General features: G+C 41.9%; 1 protein-coding gene across 7 annotated transcripts in view; it reads left to right on the top strand.

The window, feature by feature from the left end:
• CNOT6 (CCR4-NOT transcription complex subunit 6) overlaps window positions 1–26106 on the top strand; it is an 81488-nt gene that overhangs the window by 39844 nt on the left and 15538 nt on the right. For 6 of the 7 annotated variants that reach the window (XR_010121634.1, XM_055284926.2, XM_055284924.2 and 3 more), the window contains 2 exons: window positions 12782–12968; window positions 16238–16323. Coding sequence is in view for 6 of the 7 variants with exons in the window: in XM_055284926.2 (XP_055140901.1) it covers window positions 12782–12968; window positions 16238–16323 (273 nt within the window). In the remaining variant the exon portion in view is untranslated. Of the gene's footprint in view, window positions 1–2947; window positions 3926–12781; window positions 12969–16237; window positions 16324–26106 lie in introns of those variants that run through there. The other variant, XM_063642445.1, reaches the window with a different exon arrangement.

Genomic DNA, 26106 nt, shown 5'->3' with positions numbered 1-26106 from the left:
TTTTTTTTTTTTTTTGAGACAGAGTCTTGCTCTGTCACCCAGGCTGGAGGGCAGTGGCTGGATCTCCACACATTGTAAGCTCCGCCTCCCGGGTTCACGCCATTGTCCTGCCTCAGCCTCACAAGTAGCTGGGACTACAGGTGCCCGCCACAACTCCCGGCTAATTTTTTGTATTTTTTTAGTAGAGACGAGTTTCACTGTGTTAGCCAGGATGGTCTTGATCTCCTGACCTCGTGATCCGCCCGCCTGGGCCTCCCAAAGTGCTGGGATTACAGGTGTGAGCCACCACACCTGGCCGGAACATCATCTTTATTAAAAAATACAAGAATTAATGTAATTAATTCTCATTTAATCCCTTCTTAGGCCAGGTGCGGTGGCTCATGCCTGTAATCCCAGCACTTTGGGAGACTAAGGGAGGCCGATTGCCTGAGCTCAGGAGTTTGAGACCAGCCTGGGCAACACAGTGAATCCCCGTCTCTACTAAAATACAGAAAACATTTGCCAGGCATAGTGGCGTGCTCCTGTAGTCCTAGCTAGTCAGGAGGCCTAGGCAGGAGAATTGCTTGAACCTGGGAGGTTGCAGTAAGCCAAGATTACACCAGCCTGGGCGACAGAGCAAGACTCTGTCTCAAAAAAAAAAAAAAAAAAATGTATATATATATATACACATATATGAAAATTAGCCAGGTGTGGTAGTGTGCAACTGTGGTCCCAGCTACTCAGGAGGCTGAGGTGGGAGGATTACTTTACTTTAGCCCAGGAAGTGGAGGTTACAGTGAGCTGAGATCGCACCACTGTACTCCAGCCTGGGGAACAGAGCGAGACCCTATCTCAAAAGAAAAAAACATTGGGTACGGTGGCTCACGCCTGTAATCCCAACACTTTGGGAGGCCAAGGCAGGCAGATCACGAGGTCAAGAGATGGAGACCATTCTGGCCAACATGGTGAAACCCCATCTGTACTAAAAATACAAAAATGAGCTGGGTGTGGTGGCGCATGCCTGTAGTCCCTGCTACTCGGGAATGCTGAGGCAGGAGAATTTCTTAAAGCCAGGAGACAGTGGTTGCAGTGAGCTGAGATCATGGCACTGTACTCTAGCCTAGCGACAGAGCGAGACTCTATCTCAAAAAATAAAAACCAAAAAACAAAAAAAAAAACCAGGCAGGAGGATTACTTGGACTCAGGCGTTTGAAAGCACCAGGGCAAGATGGCAAGGCCCCAGAATGAGACCCTATCTCTTTAAAAAAAGAAAAAAAAAATACTGCATTTCCTCCTCTTTAAAAGTATTTTTCTTGTAGTTATTCATTATTAGGCTCCTTGTAGTTTAGTTTTCCTTTACTGAGCTTTTCTAAATTTTTTGTTCTTTTCTTGCTTCTATCATTTTTTAAATATCTTTCACTTTGTTTTGAAATACTAGGTAATAGTTTTTTGGGCATGTTTGGAGTATACTTTTATAGGAACTTCTTAAAATAATTTTTATGGGATTTGACTTCAGTACTTTTTTCTGTTCTTTCTTTCTTTTTTTGTTTTTTTTTGAGACAGAGTCTCGCTCTGTCAGCCAGGCTGGAGTGCAGTGGCACGATCTCAGCTCACTGCAAGCTCTGCCTCCCAGGTTCACGCCATTCTCCTGCCTCAGCCTCCCGAGTAGCTGGGACTACAGGCGCCCGCCACCACGCCCGGCTAATTTTTTGTATTTTTAGTAGAGACGGGGTTTCACCGTGTTAGCCAGGATGGTCTCGATCTCCTGACCTCGTGATCCACCCACCTCGGCCTCCCAAAGTGCTGGGATTACAGGCATGAGCCACCGCGCCTGGCCTGTTCATTTTCATTTGAATTCAGTTTTTCTAAACTTAGAAGATGTGACTCAGGGTAGTTGTACTAATGTCTGTGCTCCCTTTTCTGTAGTTTTCAGAGTGTTCACAACTGTGGGAACTTGCTTTCTGAGACTTTCTGGTTCTGTTCCCCTCTCTCATTTTTATCTTTTTCCTTCATCTTTTTTATTCCTATCCTGCTAATTTTAATTCCATTTTTGGAGTTTTTTCTCAGTGTAGGGCCTTGGCTGGTCAGTTCCGAGAGTCCCTGGGGCAGAGACTCTTGTACTCTTCCATTTTAGACTTACCGTGGACACTTTGTACTCACTTGTTACTCATTGGGACTATATCCCCCCTTGGTTGTAGTGATGTTCTGAAATTGGTGCTTTCCAGTGTATACCAGTGGGTTTCCCTCTTTTTAGTTCCATTAAACACATTTACATTTAACGCAGTTATTGATATGATTAGGGTCAAATAAGTAATATTGTACCATTTCACTACAAAACTCTTACAACAATATGCAGGCAGTCTCTGACTTACAATGGTTCGCCTTTTGATAGTATGAAGGTGTCGTGCATTCAGTAGAGACCGTAATTGGAGTACCCATACGACCATTCCATTTTTCACTTTCACTACAGTATTCAGTCATTACATGAGATATTCAACACTTGATTGAAAATAGGCTTAGTGTTAGATGATTTTGCCCAAATGTAGGCTAATGTAAATATTCTGAGCACATTTAAGGTAGGTTAGGTTGAGTTATGATGTTTGGTAGGTTAAGTATATTAAATACATTTTCGACATTTTAAACTTACGATGTTTTTATTGGGCCCTAACCCCATTGTAAGTTGAGGCACACCTGTATTTCTGTTTCTCTTCTCCTGGCCTCTATGCTATTGTAGTCATATATGTTATTTCTACATATGGTGTAAGTCTCAAAATACATTGTTATTTTACTTTAAACACTCAAGTAATAGGAAAATTCGTCAGTATTTTTCCATATACTTAGCATTTCCAATGTTTTTCATTTCTTTCTAGTGCAAGTTTCTGTAATTTTCCTTCTGACAAAAAGACTTGTAATGGGGTCTGCCAGTGATTTTTTGTTTGTTTTTATTTATTTTTTGTGTTTTAGGTTTTATGTCTGGAAAAGCCTTTCTGTTGACCTATTTTTGAAAGAGGTTTTTGCTGAGCATAGAAATCTAGATTGACAGTTCATATCTTTCAGTACTTTATTTTCTTTCTTCTTTTTAAATTAAATTAAGAATTTTTTTTTTTTTTTAAGATGGAATCTCACTCTCTTGTCCAGGCTGGAGTGCAGTGGTGCAATCTCAGCTCACTGCAACCTCCACCTCCCTGGTTGAAGTGATTCTCCTGCCTCAGCCTCCTGAGAAGCTGGGATTACAGGTGCGCACCACCACATCCGGCTAATTTTTTTATTTTTAGTAGACACGGGGTTTCACCATGTTGGCCAGGCTGGTCTCGAACTCCTGACCTCGAGGTCCGCCTGCCACGGCCTCCCGAAGTGCTGGGATTACAAGCATGAACCACCACGACTGGCCAAGAAAAATTTTTTTTTTTTGAGACAGAGTTTTACTCTGTTGCCCAGGCTAGAGTGCAGTGGCGCAGTCTCAGCTCACTGCAAGCTCCGCCTCCCAAGTTCACAGCATTCTCCTGCCTCAGCCTCCCGAGTAGCTGGGACTAACAGGCACCTGCCATCACGCCCGGCTAATTTTTTGTATTTTTAGTAGAGACAGGGTTTCACCTTGTTAGCCAAGGATGGTCTCGATATCCTGACCTCATGATCCACCTGCCTCGGCCTCTCAAAGTGCTGGGATTATAGGCGTGAGCCACCGCACCTGGCCAGAGAAATTTTTTTTGGTTTATTTATTTATTTATTTGAGATGGAGTCTTGCTCTGTCGCCCAGGCTGGAGTATAGTGGCACGATCCGGCCAGAGAAATTTTTTAACAGACGGGGTCTCCCTCTGTTGCCCAGGCAACAGTGCCCTGGCTGTTTACAGGCACTATTGTGATACACCGCAGCCTCAAACTCCTGGCCTCAAGCAATCTTCCTGCCTTCCTAGTAGCTGTGACGATTTGGAAGGCGTACATCATGGTGAGTTCTTCCGTGTTGCTCTGTGGCCTTCCGACGTGCATTGTTTCTGAGGAAAGGTCATTCTTGTTTCTTTTATGTGTGCCTGTTTTCTGTGGCTGCTTTAAGAGTCTCTCGTCATTACTCGTTTTAAGCAGTGTGATAATGATGTGTCTTCATGTAGTTTTCTTTTGTTCTTTCATTTCTCTTTTGCTGCTTAGGTTTTGCTGAGGTTTTGCTGAGCTCATTGGCTCTGGGTTTCTGGTTTCGGCTACCGTTTTTTTTTTTTTTTTTTTTTGAGACAGAGTCTTGCTCTGTCACCCAGGCTGGAGTGCAGTGGCGTGATCTCGGCTCACTGCAAGCTCCGCCTCCCAGGTTCACGCCATTCTCCTGCCTCAGCCTCCCGAGTAGCTGGGACTACAGGCGCCCACCACCACGCCTGGCTAATTTTTTGTATTTTCAATAGAGACGGGGTTTCACCGTTTTAGCCAGGATGGTCTCGATATCCTGACCTCATGATCCACCCGCCTCGGCCTCTCAAAGTGCTGAGATTACAGGCATGAGCCACCGTGCCTGGCCTAGGCTACCATTTTTTCAAATAATTTTTTCTGCCTTCCTGCCTCCCCGTCCTTGGGGAGTACAGTTGCCTGTATTTTAGGCTACTTGAAGTTGTCTTATATCTAACTAATGCTATGCTTAATTTATTCTTTATTTTCTTTTTAAAAAATATTTTAGGCAGTTTTTATTGCCATTTCTTCAGTTTTACTAATATTTTTATTTGCAGTATCTAATCTGCCATTAATTCCATCTAGTAATAGTATAGTTTTCATCACAAGCTGAGCCATAGATGTTTTTTATATCATTCATGCCATTACGGAACATTTTCCCTACTTTTTTGAGTGTATTTAATACAGGTACCTTTTAATGCCCTTATCTACTGATTCTGTCATCTTTTTCATTTCTGGGTTGGTTTTAATTTATTTCTGTCTTCTACTTTGTGTGCCTGGTAATTTTTGATTGGACAAAGTACACTGTGCATTTTACCTTCTTCGGTGGCCAGTTATTTTTGTATGCCTGGAAGTATTCTTGAGCTTTCTTCTGAGATACGGTTAAACTATTTGGAAACAGTTTGATTCACTTAAAGTTTACTTTAATACTTTCCCGAATACTCTTTTAAGAGGTTTTCCACACTGACTCGTGGAACACAAATTATTCCTGACCCCAAGGATTGTTCCCTCTGCTTTTTTTTTTTTTTTTGAGACAGAGTTTTGCTCTTGTCACCCAGGCCGGAGTGCAGTGGTGCGATCTCAGCTCAATGCAACCTTTGCCTCCCGGTTCAAGCGATTTTCCTGCCTCAGCCTCCCGAGTAGCTGGGATTACAGGCACCCGCCACCATACCCAGCTCATATATTGTATTTTTAGCAGAGACAGGGTTTCACCATGGTGGCCAGGCTTGCCTTGAACCCCTCTCCTCAGGTGGTCCGACTGCCTCGGCTTCTCAAAGTGCTGGGATTACAGGCACCAGCCACCGTGCCCAGCCACCTCTATTTTCGATTTGTCTCCACCCCATCCTTGGTCCCTGGCCTCAGGTTATTTCTCACGTGTATTTGCTGATCATTGTGCAGTCGAAAACTCAGGGAGCAGGGCCCTATCCTTTTCAGATCTCCAGAGCTTTGTATCTGTGTAGCTCTCTGCTCTTTGGCAATCTGTCATGTGTACTCGAGCCACCTTGGCCTCTCCAGACTCCTGGCTTCATTTCCTCAACTTACGTATTACAGAGACTACCTGGGTTCCATCCCTCTACACTACTGTCAGAAAAGTTCCAGTAAGCTGGAACCGTGATAACTGCTCATTTTGTGGTTTCCCATCTATTACTCATCACTGTCCTGTGCTGTGTGGTATCGAGTGTCTAAAAAATGATTTTCTAATATATTTTGTCTGGTTTTTTAGTTGTAGGTAGGAGGATAAATTCAGTTTTTGTCACTCTATCTTGTCCAAAAGTTTAGTAAGCCTCTCATATATATTTTTTAAAAGACTGTGTCTGATCACTTCAGTATCTGAATCTTCTGGAGGATCCTTCGGTCTGTAAATTTGTTGAATGCTGGAAATAGTAGAATGTGATGGTATTCTCTTCCTTAGGAGTGAATTTACTTTTGTGTTTCCCAGGCAGTTGTAGAAGGGGTAGATGGCCTTAATCTAATTAGGGTTTTGGCAGGACACGATGGCTCATGCCTGTAATTCCAGCACTTTAGGAAGTCTTGGCGGGCAGATCACCCAAGATCAGGAGTTCGAGACCAGCCTGGCCATCATGGTGAAACCCCATGTCTACTAAAAATACAAAAAATTAGCTGGGTTTGGTGGCGGGCACCTCCCAGCTGCTTGGGAGGCTGAGGCAGGAGAATCGTTTGAACCCGGGAGGCGGCGGTTACAGTGCGCCGAGATCATGCCATTGCACTCCAACCTAGGCGACAGAGCGAGACTCCGTCTCAAAAAAAATAAAAAAGAAAAAGAAAAAATAATAATAATTGCAGTTTGATTGAATTTGAATCAGATGTTCAGTGCTTTTGAGGGTTGGCCTATTGCTGGGTCAACTTACTCCATTTGTAGCTCCCAGCTGAAATCTGGTGGGGTTTGTTGTTTGTTTTTTTGAATCGGAGTCTCTGTCACCCAGGCTCGAGTGCAGTGGCACGATCTTGGCTCACTGCAACCTCTGCCTCCCGGGTTCAAGTGATTCTCCTGACTCAGCCTCCTGAGTAGCTGGGACTACAGGCGCCTGTCACCATGCCCAGCTAATTTTTGGGTAGAGACAGGGTTTCACTATATTGGCCAGTCTGGTCTCGAACTGACCTCGAGGCCCGCCTCGGCCTCTCAAGTATAATCCCAAAATACTGGGATTACAGGTATGAGCCACCGCACCCGGCCAACTTGGTGGTTTAAGAGGGTCTGCTTCCCAGCTGTGTAAGATGACTTTAGTTCTGCTGAGTGCCTCATTCTCTCATTTCCAGCTTTTGGCTCATTGGCTTGCCCCTTAGCTGCTGCTTGTGATTCTGTTCTTCGAGAGATTAAGTTGTGGGACATGTCCTGCCTGTTACCTGTCGGTGCTTCCCTTCTCTCCAGGTTGTCACACCTTTGCTGCCTTTGTAATTCTCCCGTGCTTTTGAAGTTGTACTTTTGTGGAGTTTTTTAAAATCTAGTTTTTCTTTCCCTCAGTGGGATGGTTTATCAACACAAACAACTCTTGTTACAGGAAGCTGAAATCAGACGTGAACAAACTTTAAAATACTGTCTGAAGATCTGAAAATACCAAACAACTCTTACGTTCGTTTTGTTCCTATTACATGGGGACAGTACTGTGGTTGCCTGCTTTTGAGGGACATATGTAGCCCACAACAGCTGTACTTGTTCTAGGCCCTTGAGATGGCAGTGTAGGGCAGAGAAATCTACTAACCAGAGCCACACTCAGGAAGCTTCCAGGAAATACACTTGGGTTTGAACTCCTCGTAGTCACTAAATGATCTTTGAGTCAGGTGCCGTGGCTACAGTCCTCACCTTCACCTTGGTTTACTTTGTAGCATTCTCCAACATTTTGAAGCCTTGAAACAGCAAGAATGTTGGCTCTATTCATACTTATTTTTACATGAAGGAATGATAGACCATGTCTCTCAAATTCTAGATTATGCTTTTCCGAGGTTGTGGGTTTTTGTTTTGTTTTGTTTTGAGACGGAGTCTCACTCTGTTGCCCAGGCTGGAGTGCAGTGGCACGATCTGTGCTCACTACAAGCTCCGCCTCCCGGGTTCACGCCGTTCTCCTGCCTCAGCCTCCCGAGTAGCTAGGAGTACAGGTGCCCGCCACCACACCCGGCTGATTTTTTTGTGTTTTTAATAGAGACAGGGTTTCACCGTGTTAGCCAGGATAGTCTCGATCTCCTGACCTCATGATCTGCCCACCTCGGCCTCCCAAATGCTGGGATTACAGGCTTGAGCCACTGTGCCTGGCCCCGAGGTTGTTTTAAAAAGAGAGTATTATATGTAACTCTTTTTTTTTTTTTTTTTTTTTTTAAGATGGAGTCTTGCTGTGTCACCTGGGCTGGAGTTCAGTGGCACAATCTCGACTCACTGCAACCTCCGCTGCTTGGGTTCATGCGATTCTCCTGCCTCAGCCTCCCCAGTAGCTGGAACTGCAGGCCCGTGCCACCACACCCAGCTAATTCTTTGTATTTCTAGTAGAGACAGGATTTCACTATGTTGACCTGGCTTGTCGCGAACTCCTGACCTCAAGTGATCCACCCGCCTTGGCCTACCACAGTGCTGGGATTACAGGCGTGAGCCACTGCACCTGGCCGCTTGTTAGTTTTTTTCTATATCTGCAAGTGCATAGTTATTTTGATTTCCTGGTAGGTATACTAATTACACCTAGTTATTTTAGTGTTTGCTAATCACCCACGTGATTTCAGAACACACAAATTGATTTCTCTTGTCTCTTGGCATTTAGCAATAAAGAATCCTGGGTATTTTAGAATGAGATCACTTATCAAAACAGGGCTCTTAACGTAGGTCAGGATAATCCCAGCCTTCCTCAAGTCACTAAGCTGCTTAAAAGTAAATGCAAGTTTTTGGGTACTTATGCGTATGTACAATTTTGTGGGGAAGAAGTAGATAGATATGAGATTATCAAAAGGTGACTTCCTTTTGTTCATTGACCTCTTCCAGAAAATTAGGATCCTTAATTTCTTGTATTGCATAGTTCAATGGTAGAGATATATCTTTCTCCAGTACATTATGTTCTTTTACTTCTGTTACTAATCTTTTAAACTCTGAATTTTTTTTTTTAATTTTTTTTTTTTTTTTTGAGACGGAATCTTTCTCTGCCGCCCAGGCTGGAGTGCAGTGGCGTGACCTCTGGTCACTGCAAGCTCTGACTCCTGGGTTCACACCATTCTCCTGCTTCAGCCTCCCAAGTAGCTGGGACTACAGGTGCCCGCCACCACACCTGGCTAAATTTTTTGTAATTTTAGTAGAGACGGGGTTTCACTGTGTTAGCCAGGATGGTCTCGATCTCCTGACCTTGTGATCTGCCTGCCTCGGCCTCCCAAAGTGCTGGGACTACAGGCATGAGCCACCGCACCCAGCCCAACCATTTGATTTTAATGTGGTTATTCCTATGGTTAGATTTAAAATTCGCCATCTTGCTATTTTTTTATTCATATCATTTATTCTTTGTTCTATTTTTTCTTCACTCTCTTGTTTTGAAATAAAGCTTCTTTGTTCTATTTTTTCTTCACTGTCTTGTTTTGAAATAATACAGGTTTTTGTTTTAATCATTCCATTTTACCTTTTTTGTTTGACTTTTTTGGCTATAACTCTTCGATTTATTAGTTAGGGTTTATGGTGTCTTTTACTTATCACAGTGTGCTGTCAAGTACTATACACCTCTTTACATGCAGATAATAACCCAACAGTACACTTTTGTTTCCTCCTCCCATCCATTATTTCTTTGTGATGTGTCACTTCTGCATATGTTGTAACACCCACGATATCTTATTTCCAATATTGCTCAATATTGCTTTAAGTAGTCAATTACATTTTAAATAGATGTAGAGAAAATAATCTCATATATACCCACGTATTCACTATTTCTGCTGTTCATTTCTGTTAATGTAGATTTCCATCTGGTATTTCATTTCTTCTGCTTAAAGAATTTTCTCTAATTTCCTATCAGGTAGATCAACTGGCAATGAATCATTTCACCTTTTCTGTACAGGTTGAGTATCGCTTAACTAGAATATCCCTTGGGATCAAAAGTGATTTGGATTTCAGATTTTTTTTTTTTTTAATATTTACATATATGTATGTGATGAGATATCTTGGGGTTGGAACCCAAGTCTAAAACTTGAAATTCATTTATGGTTCATATATACTTTATACAAATAGCCTGAAGGTAATTTTATTCAATAGTTTAAATTTTGTACATGAAACCAAGTTTATGTACATTGAACCATCCGAAAGCAAGGAAGTCACTAGTTTATGTCATTGTTCAAAAAGTTGCAGGTTTTGGAGCATTTTGGATTAGGGTTGCTCAAGCTTTGTCAGAAGTTAATTTGCCTTCATTTTTGGAAGCTATTTTTGGTAATTTGCTATGTTGACAGGATTTTTTTTTTTCCTTACAGTACATTAAAGTTTTTACTCCTGGCCAGGCGCCATGGCTCACACCTGTAATCCCATCACTTTGGGAGGCCAAAGCAGGCAAATCACCTGAGGTCAGGTGCTCGAGACCAGCCTGGCCAACATGGTGAAACCCCATCTCTACTAAAAATATGAAACTTAGCTGGGCATGGTGGTGTATGTCTGTAATCCCAGCTACCCAGGAGGCTGAGGCAAGAGAATCGCTGGAACCTGGGAGGCAGAGGCTGCAGTAAGCTGAGATCGCGCCACTGCACTCCAGCCTGGGCAACAGAACGAGACTCCATCAAAAAAAAAAAAAAAAAGATTTTGCTTCTCTGTCAGTCTCTCTTATTGTTTACAACTGGGAGTCTGCTGCATTTTATCTTTGCTCCTCCTATATGACATGTTTTTCCCCTCCTCTGGTGGCTTTTTAGATTTTCTCTTTTAAGCCATTTGATTAAGATGTACATGTAATTTTCTTTTCTTTTTATGAGATTTTTATACATTTGGGTTCATGGAGTTGTTTGTTTGTTTGTTTTGAGCTGGAGTCTCACTCTGTCACCCAGACTGGAGTGCAGTGGCGCCAGCTCAGTCCACTGCAACCTCCACCTCCCGGGTTCAAGCGATTCTCCTGCCTCAGCCTCCCTAGAAGCTGGGATTACAGGCGCCCACCAGCATACCCGGCTAATTTTTTTATTTTTAGCAGAGATGGGGTTTCACCGTGTTGGCCAGGCTGGTCTTGAACTCCTGACTTCAGGTGATCTGCCAGCCTCAGCTTCCCAAAGTGCTGGGATTACAGGCATGAGCCACCGCATCCTGCCCTCATTAAGCTTTTTGTATCTGTGAGTTTAGAGTTTACATCAAACATAGACATTTTCTGCTGTTTTTTCTCTTGTGTAACACCTCGAGATACAATTCACACACTGTACAGTTCACCCATTTAAAGTGCCAATTTAGTGGGTTTTGTATATTCACAGAGTTGTGCCACATTTGCCACAATCAGAACATTTTCATCATCCCAAAAAGGAACCCTGTACCCATTAGCAGTCCTTCCTCTGACATTTAGGAACAAAATCTAGCCTTAGTTGTGTGTGAACTTGGGGGTTGCTGCCTCCACAATCCTTTCAGGTGTGTTTTTTCCTCTGGCTGAGGTAGTTTCTCACTTGCAATTGTACCCTGTTGACAACTTGAGCCACGGAGTGGGGGGCCCCATCATCTCCAGACTTCTCTCTGTTCTCTTCCCTTCTCTCTGATGTTCTGCCTCTTGATTTCTAATCACCTTGGCTTCCCTGGACTTTCTGTCTCTGGAACTCAGGGAGGATCACTGTCCTCTACCTGGGATTCCCCTCCTTGGGCTGCCTCCTGTAAGTGCTGTCCAAGGAGTAATCTGAGACAGTTACAGGGTCTACCCTATTTGTTGCCCACCCTTCAGGAATGACTCTCCTGCATTGGTTGGTGTCTCATCTTAGAAATTTGCTGATTCATGTATATTATCTGATATAATGGTTGTCACAGGTGGCATGGTAAATTTAGTTCCTGTTACTCTATCTTGGTAAGAAGTCTCAAGGTTGCATTTTCTTCAGCCAATAGAAAATTAATCGGTTCTGAAAGACTGGTATGTTTTTATTACATTTGTTTCATTCTCTCTCAGATTAGATCCTGAAACAGTAAGGAGATTGTGGGGAACATTCTTAGATTGTAGAAACTATTGACAATTTATGAAGAAGTGTCAGAGTACAGATTTACTATTGCACTGAAAGGTTTTATCATTCTGTTCTTAGTCACTGAATCTTATGCCTACTACTATTTGATTATAAACGTCTGACTTACTATCTGAAATATTTCTGGGCAAGTGTTTTTACTTGTTACCATATAACACAAACGCTGCTAGCCATGTGGTTCTTCGTGCAGTTATCACTCGGGTACTCTGTTCTTAAAACTCAACGAAACTAAGAGTACCTTGTGTTCCTTTTTGTTTTTAGGCAAAATTCTTGTTTTCTGGAGATATGAACAGCCTCTGAGATAGTAGAATTTGTGTTATTTTGCATAAGTCCAAACCAGTCATGATGTTCAGATATTGGATTTATCATTACTATAAATTAATCATATTTCCCTCTCATATCTGAGATCATTTTAAAGGATAAATTTGGCCGGGCGCGGTGGCTCATGCTGTAATCCCAGCACTTTTGGAGGCCGAGGCGGGTAGATCACAAGGTCAGGAGATCGAGACCATCCTGGTTAACACCGTGAAACCCCGTCTCTACTAAAAATAGAAAAAAATTAGCCGGGCGTGGTGGCGGGCGCCTGTAATCCCAGCTACTTGGGAGGCTGAGGCAGGAGAATGGCATGAACCCGGGAGGCAGAGCTTGCAGTGAGCCGAGATCGCGCCACTGCACTGCAGCCTGGGAAACAGAGCGAGACTCCGTTTCAAAAAAAAAAAAAAAAGGATAAATTCTTTTTGTGCTCCTAAAAATAAAGATGCAATCTAAGTAGTATTGGTACATTAACTTTTTATTTTAACCTGCTAAGTGAGGAGTTTATAACTTAATCATAGCAATGAATTGTTGTAGAATAGGTAAGATTTCCTGTTAACCCCTTCTCACAAGTTTTTGGATAATAATTTAAGTTACTCATAAAAACATCTAAATCTTACTGAATCTACAGAACAAATTGTAGAGAAAACTATATAATCCGTTCCTGTATTTTTTTCTCTTACAGGAAAAGTAAGAAGCTTAAGCGCATCTTTGTGGTCACTAACTCACCTGACAGCTTTGCATTTGAGTGACAATTCCCTCTCCCGAATTCCTTCAGACATTGCCAAGCTTCACAATCTGGTGTATTTGGACCTGTCATCTAATAAAATTCGTAGCTTACCCGCAGAACTCGGAAACATGGTATCACTCAGGTATGCATATTCAGCTTAATACATGCTAGCTGTATGACCCCTAAAACAAAATATAGGCCAGGCACAGTGGCTCATGCCTGTAATCCTAGCACTTTGGGAGGCTGCGGGAGGATCATGAGGTCAGGAGATCGAGACCGTTCTGGCCAACATGGTGAAACCCCATTTCTACTAAAAATACAAAAAATTAGCCGGGCATGGTGGTGGGCACCTGTAGTCCCAGCTACTCAGGAGGCTGAGGCAGGAGAATGGTGTGAACCCAGGAGGTGGAGCTTGCAGTGAGCCGAGATCACGCCGCTGCACTCCAGCCTGGGCGACAGAGCGAGAGTCCGTCTCAAAAAAAAAAAAACAAAAACAAAAAAACATTTGTTGTGTTAGGAAACAAAACTGTTCATTTAATGGTATTTGAATAAAAGGAAACATAACTATATCCTTTATAACTTTATAGTTTTGTTTTTTGGGAAAATTGAATGTCAGCTAATAATTAAGTAGATCATTGGCTGAATTTTTTAATTACTGTATTTTGTGTAGTATACTTTATTTTTGAATGAAAAAGTTTGGACAGAGAGGGGGTAGACTGCAAGGCACTTATGTTATCCCACATACTTCCTCATGACAAACAGGGCACCATACCATCCTTAACACAGGGTCCAGGAAACCATTGCCAATTGGTGAAACCTTTTTTGCCATCCCAGGGCTTGTATGTTTGATAGTAGTAAAGCCTGGACTTGAAAGAGCTAGAATTAATTATTAAATTTGGGGGCCTGTAGCATGAAATACGTAGCATTTGGATTCACATGTGTAAGTTCAGGTTGGAATCTTAACTTTGCCATTTATGAGTTGTGTGATCTTGGACAACCTTCTTGACCCAGGATAAGGGATATTTGAGATAATGGGTAAAAAAACACTAGTACCTTGCCTGGCATATACTGTATTTTAAGAAATGGTAATTGCAGGCTGCATGCGGTGGTTCATGTCTGTAATCCCAATACTTTGAGGGGCTGAGGGGGGCTGATTGCTTGAGCCCAGGTGTTTCAGACCAGTCTGGTCAACATAGCGAGAACTTGGTCTCTACAAAAAAAAATTCCCAAATAATTAGCTGGGCTTCGTGGCATGCACCTGTAGTCCCTGCTACTCGGGAGGCTGAGGTGGAGGGATGGCTTGAGCCCAGGAGGTTGAGGTTGCAATGAGCAGAGATCATGCCACTGCACTCCAGCCTGGGTGACAGAGCAAGACCCTGTCTCTACCCTCCTCCCCACTAGAAAATAAGAAAGAAAAGAAATGGTCATTGCTATTTTTATTTTGATAGAGATGAGGGTCTCACTATGTTGCCCAGGCAGGTCTTAAACTCCTAGCCTCAAAAGATCCTCCCATCTTGGCCTCCCAGAGAATTGGAATTTCAGGCATGAGCCACTGTGGCTGGCCCATTATTGTTATTATTATTTTACTTCTGTTTTATAAGGTAGATAAGATCTAACCAAGTTAAATATAAAGCTAAATTCCATGTGTTATGTTAATCCCAATGGAATATTTTGTGCTATTTCGTATTAACTGACTTTTTGACATGGTTCCACTGGCTTTCCTGCTGCCTTCTGCCATTAGCCATGTAGTAAAAAGGAATAAGGACCTTTTGAAAGGTCTTTGCCTCTATTGCTCCTACTCCAGCCTTTTGACTTTTTTTTAGGTTTAACTGAGTTTATTCTATGACTGTTTTTAGTCCTCTGAAACAAATTTACTTGAAGGACCTCCTTTTCTTTTTCTTTCTTTCTTTTTTTTTTGGAGACGGAGTTTTACAAGAGTCGCCCAGGCTGGAGTACAATAGTGTGATCTCGGCTCACTGCAACCTCTGCCTCCGGGTTCAAGTGATTCTCCTGCCTCAGCCTTTCGAGTAGCTGGGATTACAAGCGTGTGCCACCACACCCAGCTAATTTTTTATTTTTAGTAGAGACGGGGTTTCACCATGTTGGCCAGGCTAGTCTCAAACTCCTGACCTCAAATGATCTGCCTGCCTTGGCCTCCCAAAGTGCCGGGATTACAGGCGTGAGCCACTGCGCCCAGCCGAGGGACCTCCTTTTTTCTGTGTATTGCATTTGGAAATAAACAGGAGCCAGATATCAGAACTTGCTCTTCTTGTTCCGTTTACAGCCACACAGACCTTCTGGCTTGCTCAGTAACCAAGATTCATTTAAATGTCAAAAACAAAAGATCATACAAATAGATTTCTTGCACACTTAAAAACTGACAAATAGGCTGGGCGGGATGGCTCACGCCTATAATCCCAGCACTTTGGGAGGCCGAGGTGGGCGGATCACAAAGTCAGGAGATCGAGACCATTCTGGCTAACACAGTGAAACCCCGTCTCTACTAAAAATACCAAAAAAAAAATTAGCCAGGCGTGGTGGCAGGCGCCTGTAGTCCCAGCTGCTCGGGAGGCTGAGGCAGGAGAATGGCGTGAACCCAGGAGGCGGAGCTTGCAGTGAGCCAAGATCGCATCACTGCACTTCAGCCTGGGAGACAGAGCGAGACTCCGTCTCAAAAAAAAAAAAAAAATTTGACAAATAAAACCTAATGTGTTACATTGCCACTGTATCAGTATTGGGTCTCTGGTTGTTCTTTCCCCGCATGTCCCCCCTGCCCACCCTTGAAGACTCCTTTGATATTTATATTATGATTATCTCTGAAAAACAAATTATTAAGAATAATCATGAATAGTTAATACAGTCATGTTATTTTTAAAATGCAACTTTAGTTGATAGCAATCATAAGCTTAATTGTGCAGCTGTTATAAGCTCTTTTGAGTCGTTAACTAAATGATCATTTTAGTTCTAAGAATTCACATGGTAGGCTGCTTTATCATTTCCACTTTCTTAAATGTGTAGTAGACCCTACGTGTCCTAGACCAGTGATACTCAGTGTGGTCTGTGACCTGGTGCCAGTTTGCAGACTGTCTTGCCAGTCTGCAGTGAGATTAATAACAGCAGTTGAGTAATTTTATATGTCTGTTAAATCTAATACTTTTTAAAAATTGGGTCTTATATTTTGTCCTTTTCCCCCATTATTTCATTTTTTCTAGTAATTTGTTTCTTGTATTCTCTGGCAGTTTTTTTTTTTTTTAAACCACGTGTTGTTTAAGAAACACTGTACTAGACATTGAAATATAATGTAACATTTTTTCATTCTTAGGTGCTTATATTCCTAGAAGCTATGTTGTTGATTTTAACTGTTAAAGGCTAACATATTTTTCTGACTTCCTGGAATTTTTACATCAACAGGGAGCTCCATTTAAATAACAACCTGTTACGAGTTCTACCTTTTGAGCTGGGAAAACTGTTTCAGTTGCAGACTTTAGGCCTGAAAGGTATGACTTCCATATTTGTACTTCTTGTGGTTTGTATATATGTCTTTGAATCTAAAGAAGCCAAGAATTTTTCTGCTAGGGGATTCTTTTAAAGACTCATTTTCCCCCAGACTTCATCAGTTTCTTAGCTACATCGCAATGGTTTTATTCTTCTCTGTCAGCTATAGACTATCTACTAGTCTTTGGTTTCTTTTTTTGCTCCGGGCCCAGCCCTTCTTTTCTAGCCTCTGTTTTAATGAACCCTATGTTCTGGTGATACATCCCTGAGGCTATACTTTCTTTATTTCATCATGTTATAAACAGCTGTTTTTCTTAGATTCAAATCTCAAAAAAATGGAGCCTCTCATATAGTACAGAAAACAGTAAGTAGAAAATTTTGACCATTTGAACCTGCTGATGATCAAGATTTAAGCATATTTTTAAAAACTTGATTTATGAGGACTTGTGATTATAGAGCCATAATTGATCCAGCAAGAACTATTAGGAAATAAATATTTTTTAAGCCAACAATATTGAAAGTTATATTTTGACAATATGTCAATGCCTATAAATTTTTTTATCATGTTAAGGAGCTCTTCACCAGCCTTGGGCAGGTGTGTCTAGCCTACTGTACAGTTGCTTCTTCAAGAAAGTCACTAGATGAAGTCGTCAAGATTTGCACCCTTAGGCCGGGCACGGTGGCTCACACCTGTAATCACAACACTTTGGGAGGCTGAGGTGGGTGGATATCTTGAGGCCAGGAGTTCAAGACCAGCATGAGCAACATGGCAAAACCCAATCTCTACCAAAAATACAAAGGTCAGCTGGGCATGGTGGTTCCCACCTGTAGTATCACCTACTTGGGAGGCTGAGGCATGAGAATTGCTTGAACCTGGGAAGCGGAGGTTGAAGTGAGGTGACATTGTGGCAGTGCACTCCAGCCTGGGTGACAGAGCGAGACTCTGTCTTTAAAAAAAAAAAAAAAAAAGAGGAATTGCACTCTTAGTTTCTTAAAAATACAGTTATATAAAAGGTTTTAGTCCTGTAAATATTTTATGTATCATAAAATAAGTTTTTTAAAAAAATAAATACAAATATATGTTTTAAAATGTACAGAAAGTCATATTCAACAGACATCAACATTGTAAATGGTTTGGAATGTTTTTTTCTGTGTGGGCTGAACTAGCTAAGGCTTCTAAAAATAAAGGCCAGTGAAATGCAAGATGAAGATGCCCTTTTCTGTTATATTTCCCAGTCTAGCTGTTTCTAAATTTGAAGAACAGAAAAGTACTGTGTGGCAAAGTGTCCATATACTGACTGCCAGAATTAACAGTGAATACTTTATCATTTTTGTGTATAATTTTTTTAATGCAAAAGAAATGGAACATTACAGAATGTTGAGACCCTCTTTGTTCTTCCAGTCTTCCTCATGGCAGAGGTATGTTTTTCCAATTCAAGGTTTTCATAATCTTACAGTATATATTTTACAAACTAATTCATACTCACTAAGGCTTTTCACAAACTTTACTTAAAGTTAGGGTCACTAGTCACAAATTTGCTGGTTTTTTTTTTGTTTGTTTTGTTTTTTGAGAGGGAGTCTCTGTCGCCCAGGCTGGAGTGCAGTGGCACGATATCGGCTCACTGCAGCCTCCTTCACCCCGGTTGAAGCGATTCTTCTTCTTCAGCCTCCCGAGTAGCTGAGATTACAGGCACCCACCACCATGCCCAGCTAATTTTTTGTATTTTTAGCAGAGACGAGATTTCATCTGTTGGCTAGGCTGGTCTCAAACTCCTGACCTCAAGTGATTCGCCCTCCTCGGCCTCCCAAATTGCTAGGATTACAGGCATGAGCCACTGCACCAGGCCATAAATTTTCGTACTGATTTAATGTCCATGAAAGCCTCTAAGTGTAAATGCCTGCAGCGGTAGGGCAGTTCTTTATGACCCCTTCATTTTTGATGATCCCTTGCTTTTCCATTTCAGATGCCTTACTTTATCACCTCTAGACGTCTGTGTTTCTTTCTTGGAAGTGTAGTTTCAAAGAGACATTTGTTTATCTCACATATCCTGTTGGACAGCATTACACATCTGTAATAGCAGTCTTCTTTTACTGGTTGTACTTCCTTTGGACAAATCCTTTTATTTTTTCTGAGCTTTTGCAGTTTACGCTTTATTCTAATGTTCTGTCGGAACATTGGATGGAATGATCCGTTTGGGGGTAGAGCTGCTGCTTTACTTCTTAAAGCAATTGTATCATCTTTGCCCTCTGAAAACTATCATTGATTTCTCCCGGCATCCGCTTGGAAGAGAGAAAATAATACCACTTAGTTCAGAATCATGTTTGTTTGCTATTATACGTCATACATTCTTGCAGAACCAAAGTATTTCTGCCTCATGAATCAGTTCATACCATTTTCTTTGAAGTTGTTGCAGAATGGCTGGCAGGCTTCACTTTTTCCCCCACGTTTTTAAATGCTCTTCAAAATTGTGCTACAGTACTACAGTTAAAGGCAGGACTGTGACCTTAGGTGCCCATTCACTTTTTTTCCTTAAACTGTTTATTTTGAGATACTTGTAGATTCACATGCACTTACAAGAAATAATGCAGAATAATCCTATCCCCTTTACCCAACTCCCTCCAATAGTAGCATCTTTCAAAACTATAGTTTCACATTATCGTACACAGAACAGTCAAGATACAGAATATTTTGTGAAATAAGCCAGACACAGACAAATACAACATGATCTAATTTATGTGTGAGGTCTTTAAAAGTCAAACTCATAGAAGTAGAGTGTAGAATGGTTGTTCCCAGAGGCTTGGGGACAGGGGACAGAGTGGAAGGGAGAGATGTTGGTCAGAGGGTGCGCAGTTTCATTTACACAGGAGGAATAGGTCTGGTGATCTGTTGCATAGCATAGTAACTATAGTTAATAATAATGTGTATTTTTTAAACAGCTAAAAGAATGGATATTAAATGTTTTCACCACAAATAAATATTTGAGGTGGTGGATATGTTGATTAGCCTGATTTGATCATTCCACAATGCATAACTGTGTGGAAACATCACATTGTTCCCCATAAACATACACAATTATATGTCCATTTAGAAAAGGATATAGAACATTTCTATCACCAGAAGATCCTTTTGTTACACTCTTATAGCCATACCTACTTTGTTCCTGCCCCAGCTCACTGCTTCTAAGTTTTGCTGTTTTAAGAATGCTACCAACCTGGGCACGGTGGCTCATGCCTATAATCCCAGCACTTTGGGAGGCTGAGGCAGGCAGATCACAAGGTCAGGGGATCGAGACCATCCTGGCTAACATGGTGAAACCCCGTCTCTACTAAAAATACAAAAACAAAATTAGCCAGGCATGGTGGCAGGTGCCTGTAGTCCCAGCTACTCGGGAGACTGAGGTGGGAGAATAGTGAGAACCTGGAAGGTGGAGGTTGCAGTGAGCTGAGATCGTGCCACTGCACTCCAGCCTGGGCAACAGAGCGAGACTCCTTTTCAAAAAAAAAAAAAAAAAAAAAAAAAGGATGCTACTGAATGGAATCATACTGTATGCAGTCTTTTGAGATGGGCTTTTCCACTCAGGTTAATTATTTGGATATTTGTCCTGGTTGCATGTGTTGATAGTTTGTTCCTTTAAATAGACGAGAGTAGTAGTCTATGATATAAATGTCTCGTGGTTAGTTTAACCATTTACCAGCTGAAGGAAATCTGGGTGGCTTCTAATTTGGGGCTGTTACAAATAAAGCTGCTGTGAACATTCAGTGTGCAGGTTATTGTGTGAATATAGTTATTCATTTCTCTAGGATAAATGTCCAGGAGTGCAGTTACTGGGTCATTTGAGGGTTGTGTATTTAATTTTTTAAGAAATTGCTAAGTGGTTTTCTGTAGTATCAGTACTGCTTTACATTGTAACCAGCAGTGCGTGGGTGATTCACTTTCTCTGCATCCTCACCAGCATTTGGTGTTGTCACTGTTTTTATGTTAGCCATTCTGGTAGATGTGTAGTCATTTCATGGTTTTGATTTACATTTCCCCAATAAAGATACCCAACATCTTTGCAGGTGCTTATTTGTCATCTGTAATGTTTTTCTTCTGTGACATTTCTTCTTGTCATTGTCCATGTTCTAATTAGATTATTTGCTTTTTTTACTGGGAATCCTTTATTCTAGGTACGAGTCATTGGTGGAATATGTGGTTTACACGTATTTCTCTCAATATGTAGCTTTTTACAAGGTCATTGCACAGGAAAAGTTTTTAATTTTAATGAAGCCCAGTTTATCAGTTTTTTCTTCTGTGGATCCTGATTTTTGTTTCAAGTCCAAGAACTCTTTGAATAGTTCTAAGTCCCAAAGATTTTCCTCTTAGGTTTTCTTTTAAAAGTTTTATGGTCTTGTGTTACGTTTAAGTCTATGATCCGTTTTGACTTAAGACTGAGTTAAAAGATGTGAGGATTAGCTCAAGGTTCTTTTTGTGTGTGTGTGGCCTGTCGATGTCCAGTTGCTCCAGTAGCATTATTGAAAGATGATCTTACCTTCATTGAATTGCTTTTGCACCTTTGGCAAAAATCAGTTGAGCATATCTGTGTGAATCTGTTTCTGGATTTATTCTGTTTCATTGATCTATGTATCCATCCTTATGCCAACATCTGCAAAACCAGTTCTGAGGCCCCAGGAAGGAATCGGCTCTTTGAGCCTCAGAACGGTGCAGCTGTGCGTGGCCACAGGGAACACACTCCAGGCTACTGGGGTCTAGTGACGAGGCACTTTTGTCAGGACGTGGTCCACAGAGAGGAGAAAAGAAATGTTCTTTAGTTTCAGAGGCCGAGACAGACGCATGGGAGGAGAGCGAGATGCCAAGGACCTGGATAACTAGAGGCGTGATGAGTGGAGAGCCTGGTGCAGGATCCGTGCCACGGGAGGAGGCCCCTGTGGAGAGTGAGACTTTGGGTGCTTGGGTATGGCCAGGCTGGGCCCCCTGCTCCTCACAGTGTGACCTAAAGCCACGGCCTGGTATCCAGTGCTTTCCAGCGTAGCCCAAGGAAGGCGCGCCCTCCTTCGTCAGAAACAGCTTTAAAAAAAAAAAAAAATCCTGCTATTGCTTTTTAGACAAAAACAATATGGAGACTTTTATTTCATTGAGTTCTGCTCTTTAGTATTTCCTTCCTTCCTTCTTGCATTTACTCTTTTTTTTTTCTAGCTTCTTGAGGCGATAGCTTAGATTATTGAATTGAGACTTCTGTTTTTATTTAGACTTGTCTTTATGCATTTAACGTGGAAATTTTCCTCCCAACCCTGCTTTAGAAGCTATGTCCAGCAACAAATTTTGATATTTGTATTTTCATTTTCACCAGCTCAGTATATTTTATTTGTTTATTTATTATTTTGGGACAAGGTCTGGCTGTGTTACCCAGATTGGCTTCCGACTCCTGAGGCCCAAGCAATCCCCCCACCGCAGCCTCTGAAGTAGGTGGGACTATAAGCACTTTACCCCCAGCTCGGTTATCGATTTTTAATGTGATTTCAGTGTGGTCAGAAAGTGAACATTCTGTGTGATTTCAGTTCTTTTTAATTTGTTGAAGTTTGTTGGATGGCGTAGGATATGGTCCATCCTGGCATATGTTTCTTGAGTACTAGAAAAGAACGTGTTTTCTGTTTTTGGGTAGAATGTTCTATAAATATCTGTTAGCTCCTATATATTAACTTAATGTCTATTAGGTCGATGGTAGTGAGGTTTTTGTTGTGTTCTGTCGATTGTGGAGAGAGAAGTATTAAAGTCTCCAACGATAATTGTAGACTCTATTTTCCTTTTAGTTCTCTCGGTTTTTGTGTAAAATATTTTGCGCTTCTCTTGTTTGGAAGCACACTTAGAATTGCTGTGTCGTCTTGAGGGATTGACCCTTTATTATTACATAATGTTATTTTCTGTCTCTGGCAATTTTATTTCCTCTCAAGTCCACTTTATCTGATATTAATATAACCACTCCTGCTTTCCTTTGATCAACTTTGCATTATATTATATATCTCTTGCCATTTCCTGCGTCTATTATTACATCTGAAGTGAGTTTCTGTGGACAGTTGAGTCATATTTTTAGATTCCATTTTGATTCTTCTGTAGTGTTTTTGAGTGTGTCTGTTTGTGTAGATGTTTCATGGTTCCTCTGGGTATCACACTATATGTATAACTTACCACAGTCTAGTGGGTGTTATTTTACCAGTTCAAGGGAAATATCAAACCTTAACTCTCTTTACATCCTTTTATTCACTGCCATTGATAATAGTTCAGAATATTTTCTTTATGTAAATTTAGAATCACATTAGTTTTATGATTTTTTTTTTTTTTTTTTTTTTTTTTTGAGACAGAGTCTCGCTCTGTTGCCCGTGCTAGAGTGTAGTGGCATGATCTCGGCTCACTGCAAGTTCCGCCTCCCGGGTTCAAACGATTCTCCTACCTTGCCTCCCAAGTAGCTGGGATTACAGGCGCGCGCCACCATGCCCAGCTAATTTTTGAATTTTAATGGAGACGAGGTTTCACCATGTTGGTCAGGCTGGTCTCGAACTCCTGACCTCATGATCCACCCACTTCGGCCTCCCAAAGTGCTGGGATTACAGGTGTGAGCCACCGTGTTGAGCCAAAACGTTTTAAACTGTCAAACATGATTTAGAAAACTTCAGGAAATCTCGTATTTGCCCATATTTTTTTGTTTACCTGTGTTGTTTTCTTCTTCCAAAGTCCTTCTTTTATCATTTCCTTTGTATTTAGAGAACTTTTCTAGTGGTTCCTGTTGGGTAGATACGCTGGCAGCAGATTCTGTTAGTTTTTTGTCATCTGAGATTGTCTTTATTTCTCCTTCATTCCTGAAGGATGTTTTCACTGGATATAAGATTCTGGGTTTGACAGTTCTTTCAACACTTTAAAAATATTTTGCTACTTCCTTCTGGCCTCCATGGCTTATCATGAGAAATCTGTTGTCATTCAAATTTGTTTTTCTCCTGCAGGTAAGGTGTTATTTTTCTCTGGCTGCTTTCAAGATGTTTTTTCTTTGTCTTTAGTTTTCAAAAGTTTAATTATGATGTGTCTTGCTGTGGATTCCTTTGGGTTTTTCCTGTGTAGGGGTTCACTGTGCTTCTTGAATCTGTTGGTTTATATTTATTGCCATATTGTGAGAATCTTCAGCCATTATTTCTTTGAGTACTTTTTCAGCCCTGTCCTCCGTGTTCTCAGCGTCCAAGGCTCTGATGACATGAATGTTAGATCTTTTGTTACAGTCCCACAAGTCCCAGAGACTTTGTTCTTTTTGTTATTGTTGTTGTTGGTCTGTGTTCTGATCTATCAATCAATCAGTCAATCAAGAGATGAGGTCTCAGACTGGAGCGCAGTGGCACGATCTTGGCTCACTGCAGCCTTGACCTCTCAGGCTCAAGCAGCCCTCCCACCTCAGCCTCCCAAGTAGCTGGGACCACAGGCACGTGCCTCCATGCCTGGCTAGTTTTGTTTGTTTGTTTGTAGAGACGAGAGTTTGCCATGTTAACAAGGCTGGTCTTGAACTCCTGGCCTCAAGTGATCCTCCTGCTTCAGCCTGCAAAGTGCTGGGATTATAGGCATGAGCCACTGCACCTAGCCTTCATTTATTTTATTTTTCAGTTCTAATATTTCCATTTGGTTTTAAATGTTTTATTTGCCTGAACTTTTTTTTTCTTTGCTCAGTCTTCCTGTTTTTTTGTATTTTTTATTTTTTTTTATTTCAAGCATGTTTGTAATTTCTCAGTGAAGCATTTTTGTCATGATTCCTTTGTCTTGGTTGGGTAATTCTGTTTCTGTCATCTCAGGGTTGGAAGCTGTGTTTATCTGCATTTGGTATCCTCGTGTCTTGGTGTGATGAGCTATTTTCATTTGAAACTGGACTCACTCATGTTATGAGACTCTGGATCGTATTTAAACTCTTTAGTTTGATTTTCTTTGCCTGGCAGTGCTGTGGCAAGGGAACCAGGGCACTGTCTCCTTACTGCCAGTGGAGGTGGAAGTTTGGGTTCCACTTAGCTTTCGTTGACACCTGGGAGTAGGGGCTCCTCGTGGCTGCTGGTGGAGGTGGTAGTTTTGGCTTTTCACACGGTCTCCACAGGCACCGCATTGGCGTGTCCTCTTTATCGCAGGGAGATGGTGAAAGTCTTGACTCTGCTTGGTCTCCTCTGACACCACCTTAGAGGGAGGAGGCCGGGTGAGTTCCGTATCGCCTCCTTTCTTTCTCTTGCAGCAGAAGTCTACCGGGCTCTCCACTTGCTCATGCTGGCATGGGTAGAGATGGGACCACGTTTTTTTCTTTAGTGTTAAGCTTGAGTAGAGTGGTTCTTATCTAAAACTTTTGTCCTTTTAGGCAGCCCTTCCCTGGTCTTTTGGCTTTTGTTGGGATTTTTGGGGGTCTGTACCCCTTGGTATTTCCATGTTCCTGGCTTCTTAGCCGCATGTCGAATATCTGAGGCAAAAAGTAAACCCAGGGAACTCATCCCTGTGCCATTCGTCAGGTCCTGCAGTCTCTGGCTATTCTGCCTTCTCTCCTTTTTTCAGAGTTTTATGTTTGTTTTACACATAATATACAGTGCTTTTAGTTGTACCTAGTGGGAAGAATAGGGAAAAGTGTTTTTACTCCATCTACCCTAAAGTAACTTCTCATTTACTTTTGTTCCTTTCTCAGGACTCAGTATAATATTTTAATTCCAGAATTTTATTGTTGTTGACTTTATTCATGTATATTGTTTTCTTTTTCCAGGTAGTGAAGAGCAGATTAATTTTCAATTTAAAAGAAGTCCCGGCTGGGCGTGGTGGCTCACACCTGTAATCCCAGCGCTTTGGGAAGCCGAGGCGGGCAGATCACGAGGTCAGGAGATTGAGACCATCCTGGCTAACACGGTGAAACCCTGCCTCTACTAAAAATACAAAAAATGAGCCAGGCATGGTGGCGGGCACCTGTTGTCCCAGCTACTCGGGAGGCTGAGGCAGGAGAATGGCGTGAACCTGGGAGGCGGAGCTGGCAGTGAGCCGAGACCGCGCCATTGCACTCCAGCCTGGGCGACAGAGCAAAACTCTGTCTCAAAAAAGAAGAAAAAAGAATTCCCAAAAGCAAGCAGATGTAGATGACATCCACCTTTGGGCTTCAAGTGTCTTTTTTTTTTTTTTTTTTTTTTTTTTTTTTTTTTTTGAGTCGGAGTCTGGCTCTGTTGCCCAGGCTGCAGTGCAGTGGTGCAATCTCGGCTCACTGCAAGCACCGCCTCCCGGGTTCACGCCATTCTCCTGCCTCAGCCTCTCCTAGTAGCTGGGACTACAGGCGCCCGCCACCACGCCCAGCTAATTTTTTTGTATTTTTAGTAGAGACAGGGTTTCACCGTGGTCTCGATCTCCTGACCTCGTGATCCGCCCGCCTCGGCCTCCCAGAGTGCTGGGATTACAAGCGTGAGCCACCGCGCCCGGCCTCAAGTGCATTTATTAGAGTCATAAGTAGGTCTTTGTATTGGAGGATGCTTTTTAGTTTATAAAGCAAGATCTTACAAGTGGGGATCACATAGGTAGAAGCGGTCACGTCTCAATATTCTTTGCACTAGAAAGTAGTAAAAAGACAGCATCGGCCAGGCGCGGTGGCTCACGCCTGTAATCCTAGCACTTTGGGAGGCCAAGATGGGCAGATCAGGAGGTCGACACCATCCTGGCTAACACGGTGAAACCCCATCTCTACTAAAAATAAAAATTAAAAAAAAAATTGCCAGGTGTGGTGGTGGGTGCCTGTAGTCCCAGCTAC

Source organism: Symphalangus syndactylus, chromosome 7 (genome assembly GCF_028878055.3).
Source record: "Symphalangus syndactylus isolate Jambi chromosome 7, NHGRI_mSymSyn1-v2.1_pri, whole genome shotgun sequence".
In the NCBI taxonomy this organism is placed as follows: domain Eukaryota; kingdom Metazoa; phylum Chordata; class Mammalia; order Primates; family Hylobatidae; genus Symphalangus; species Symphalangus syndactylus.
The sequence above is the reverse complement of the archived record's forward strand: the minus strand, read 5'-3'. Positions and strand labels throughout refer to the sequence as shown.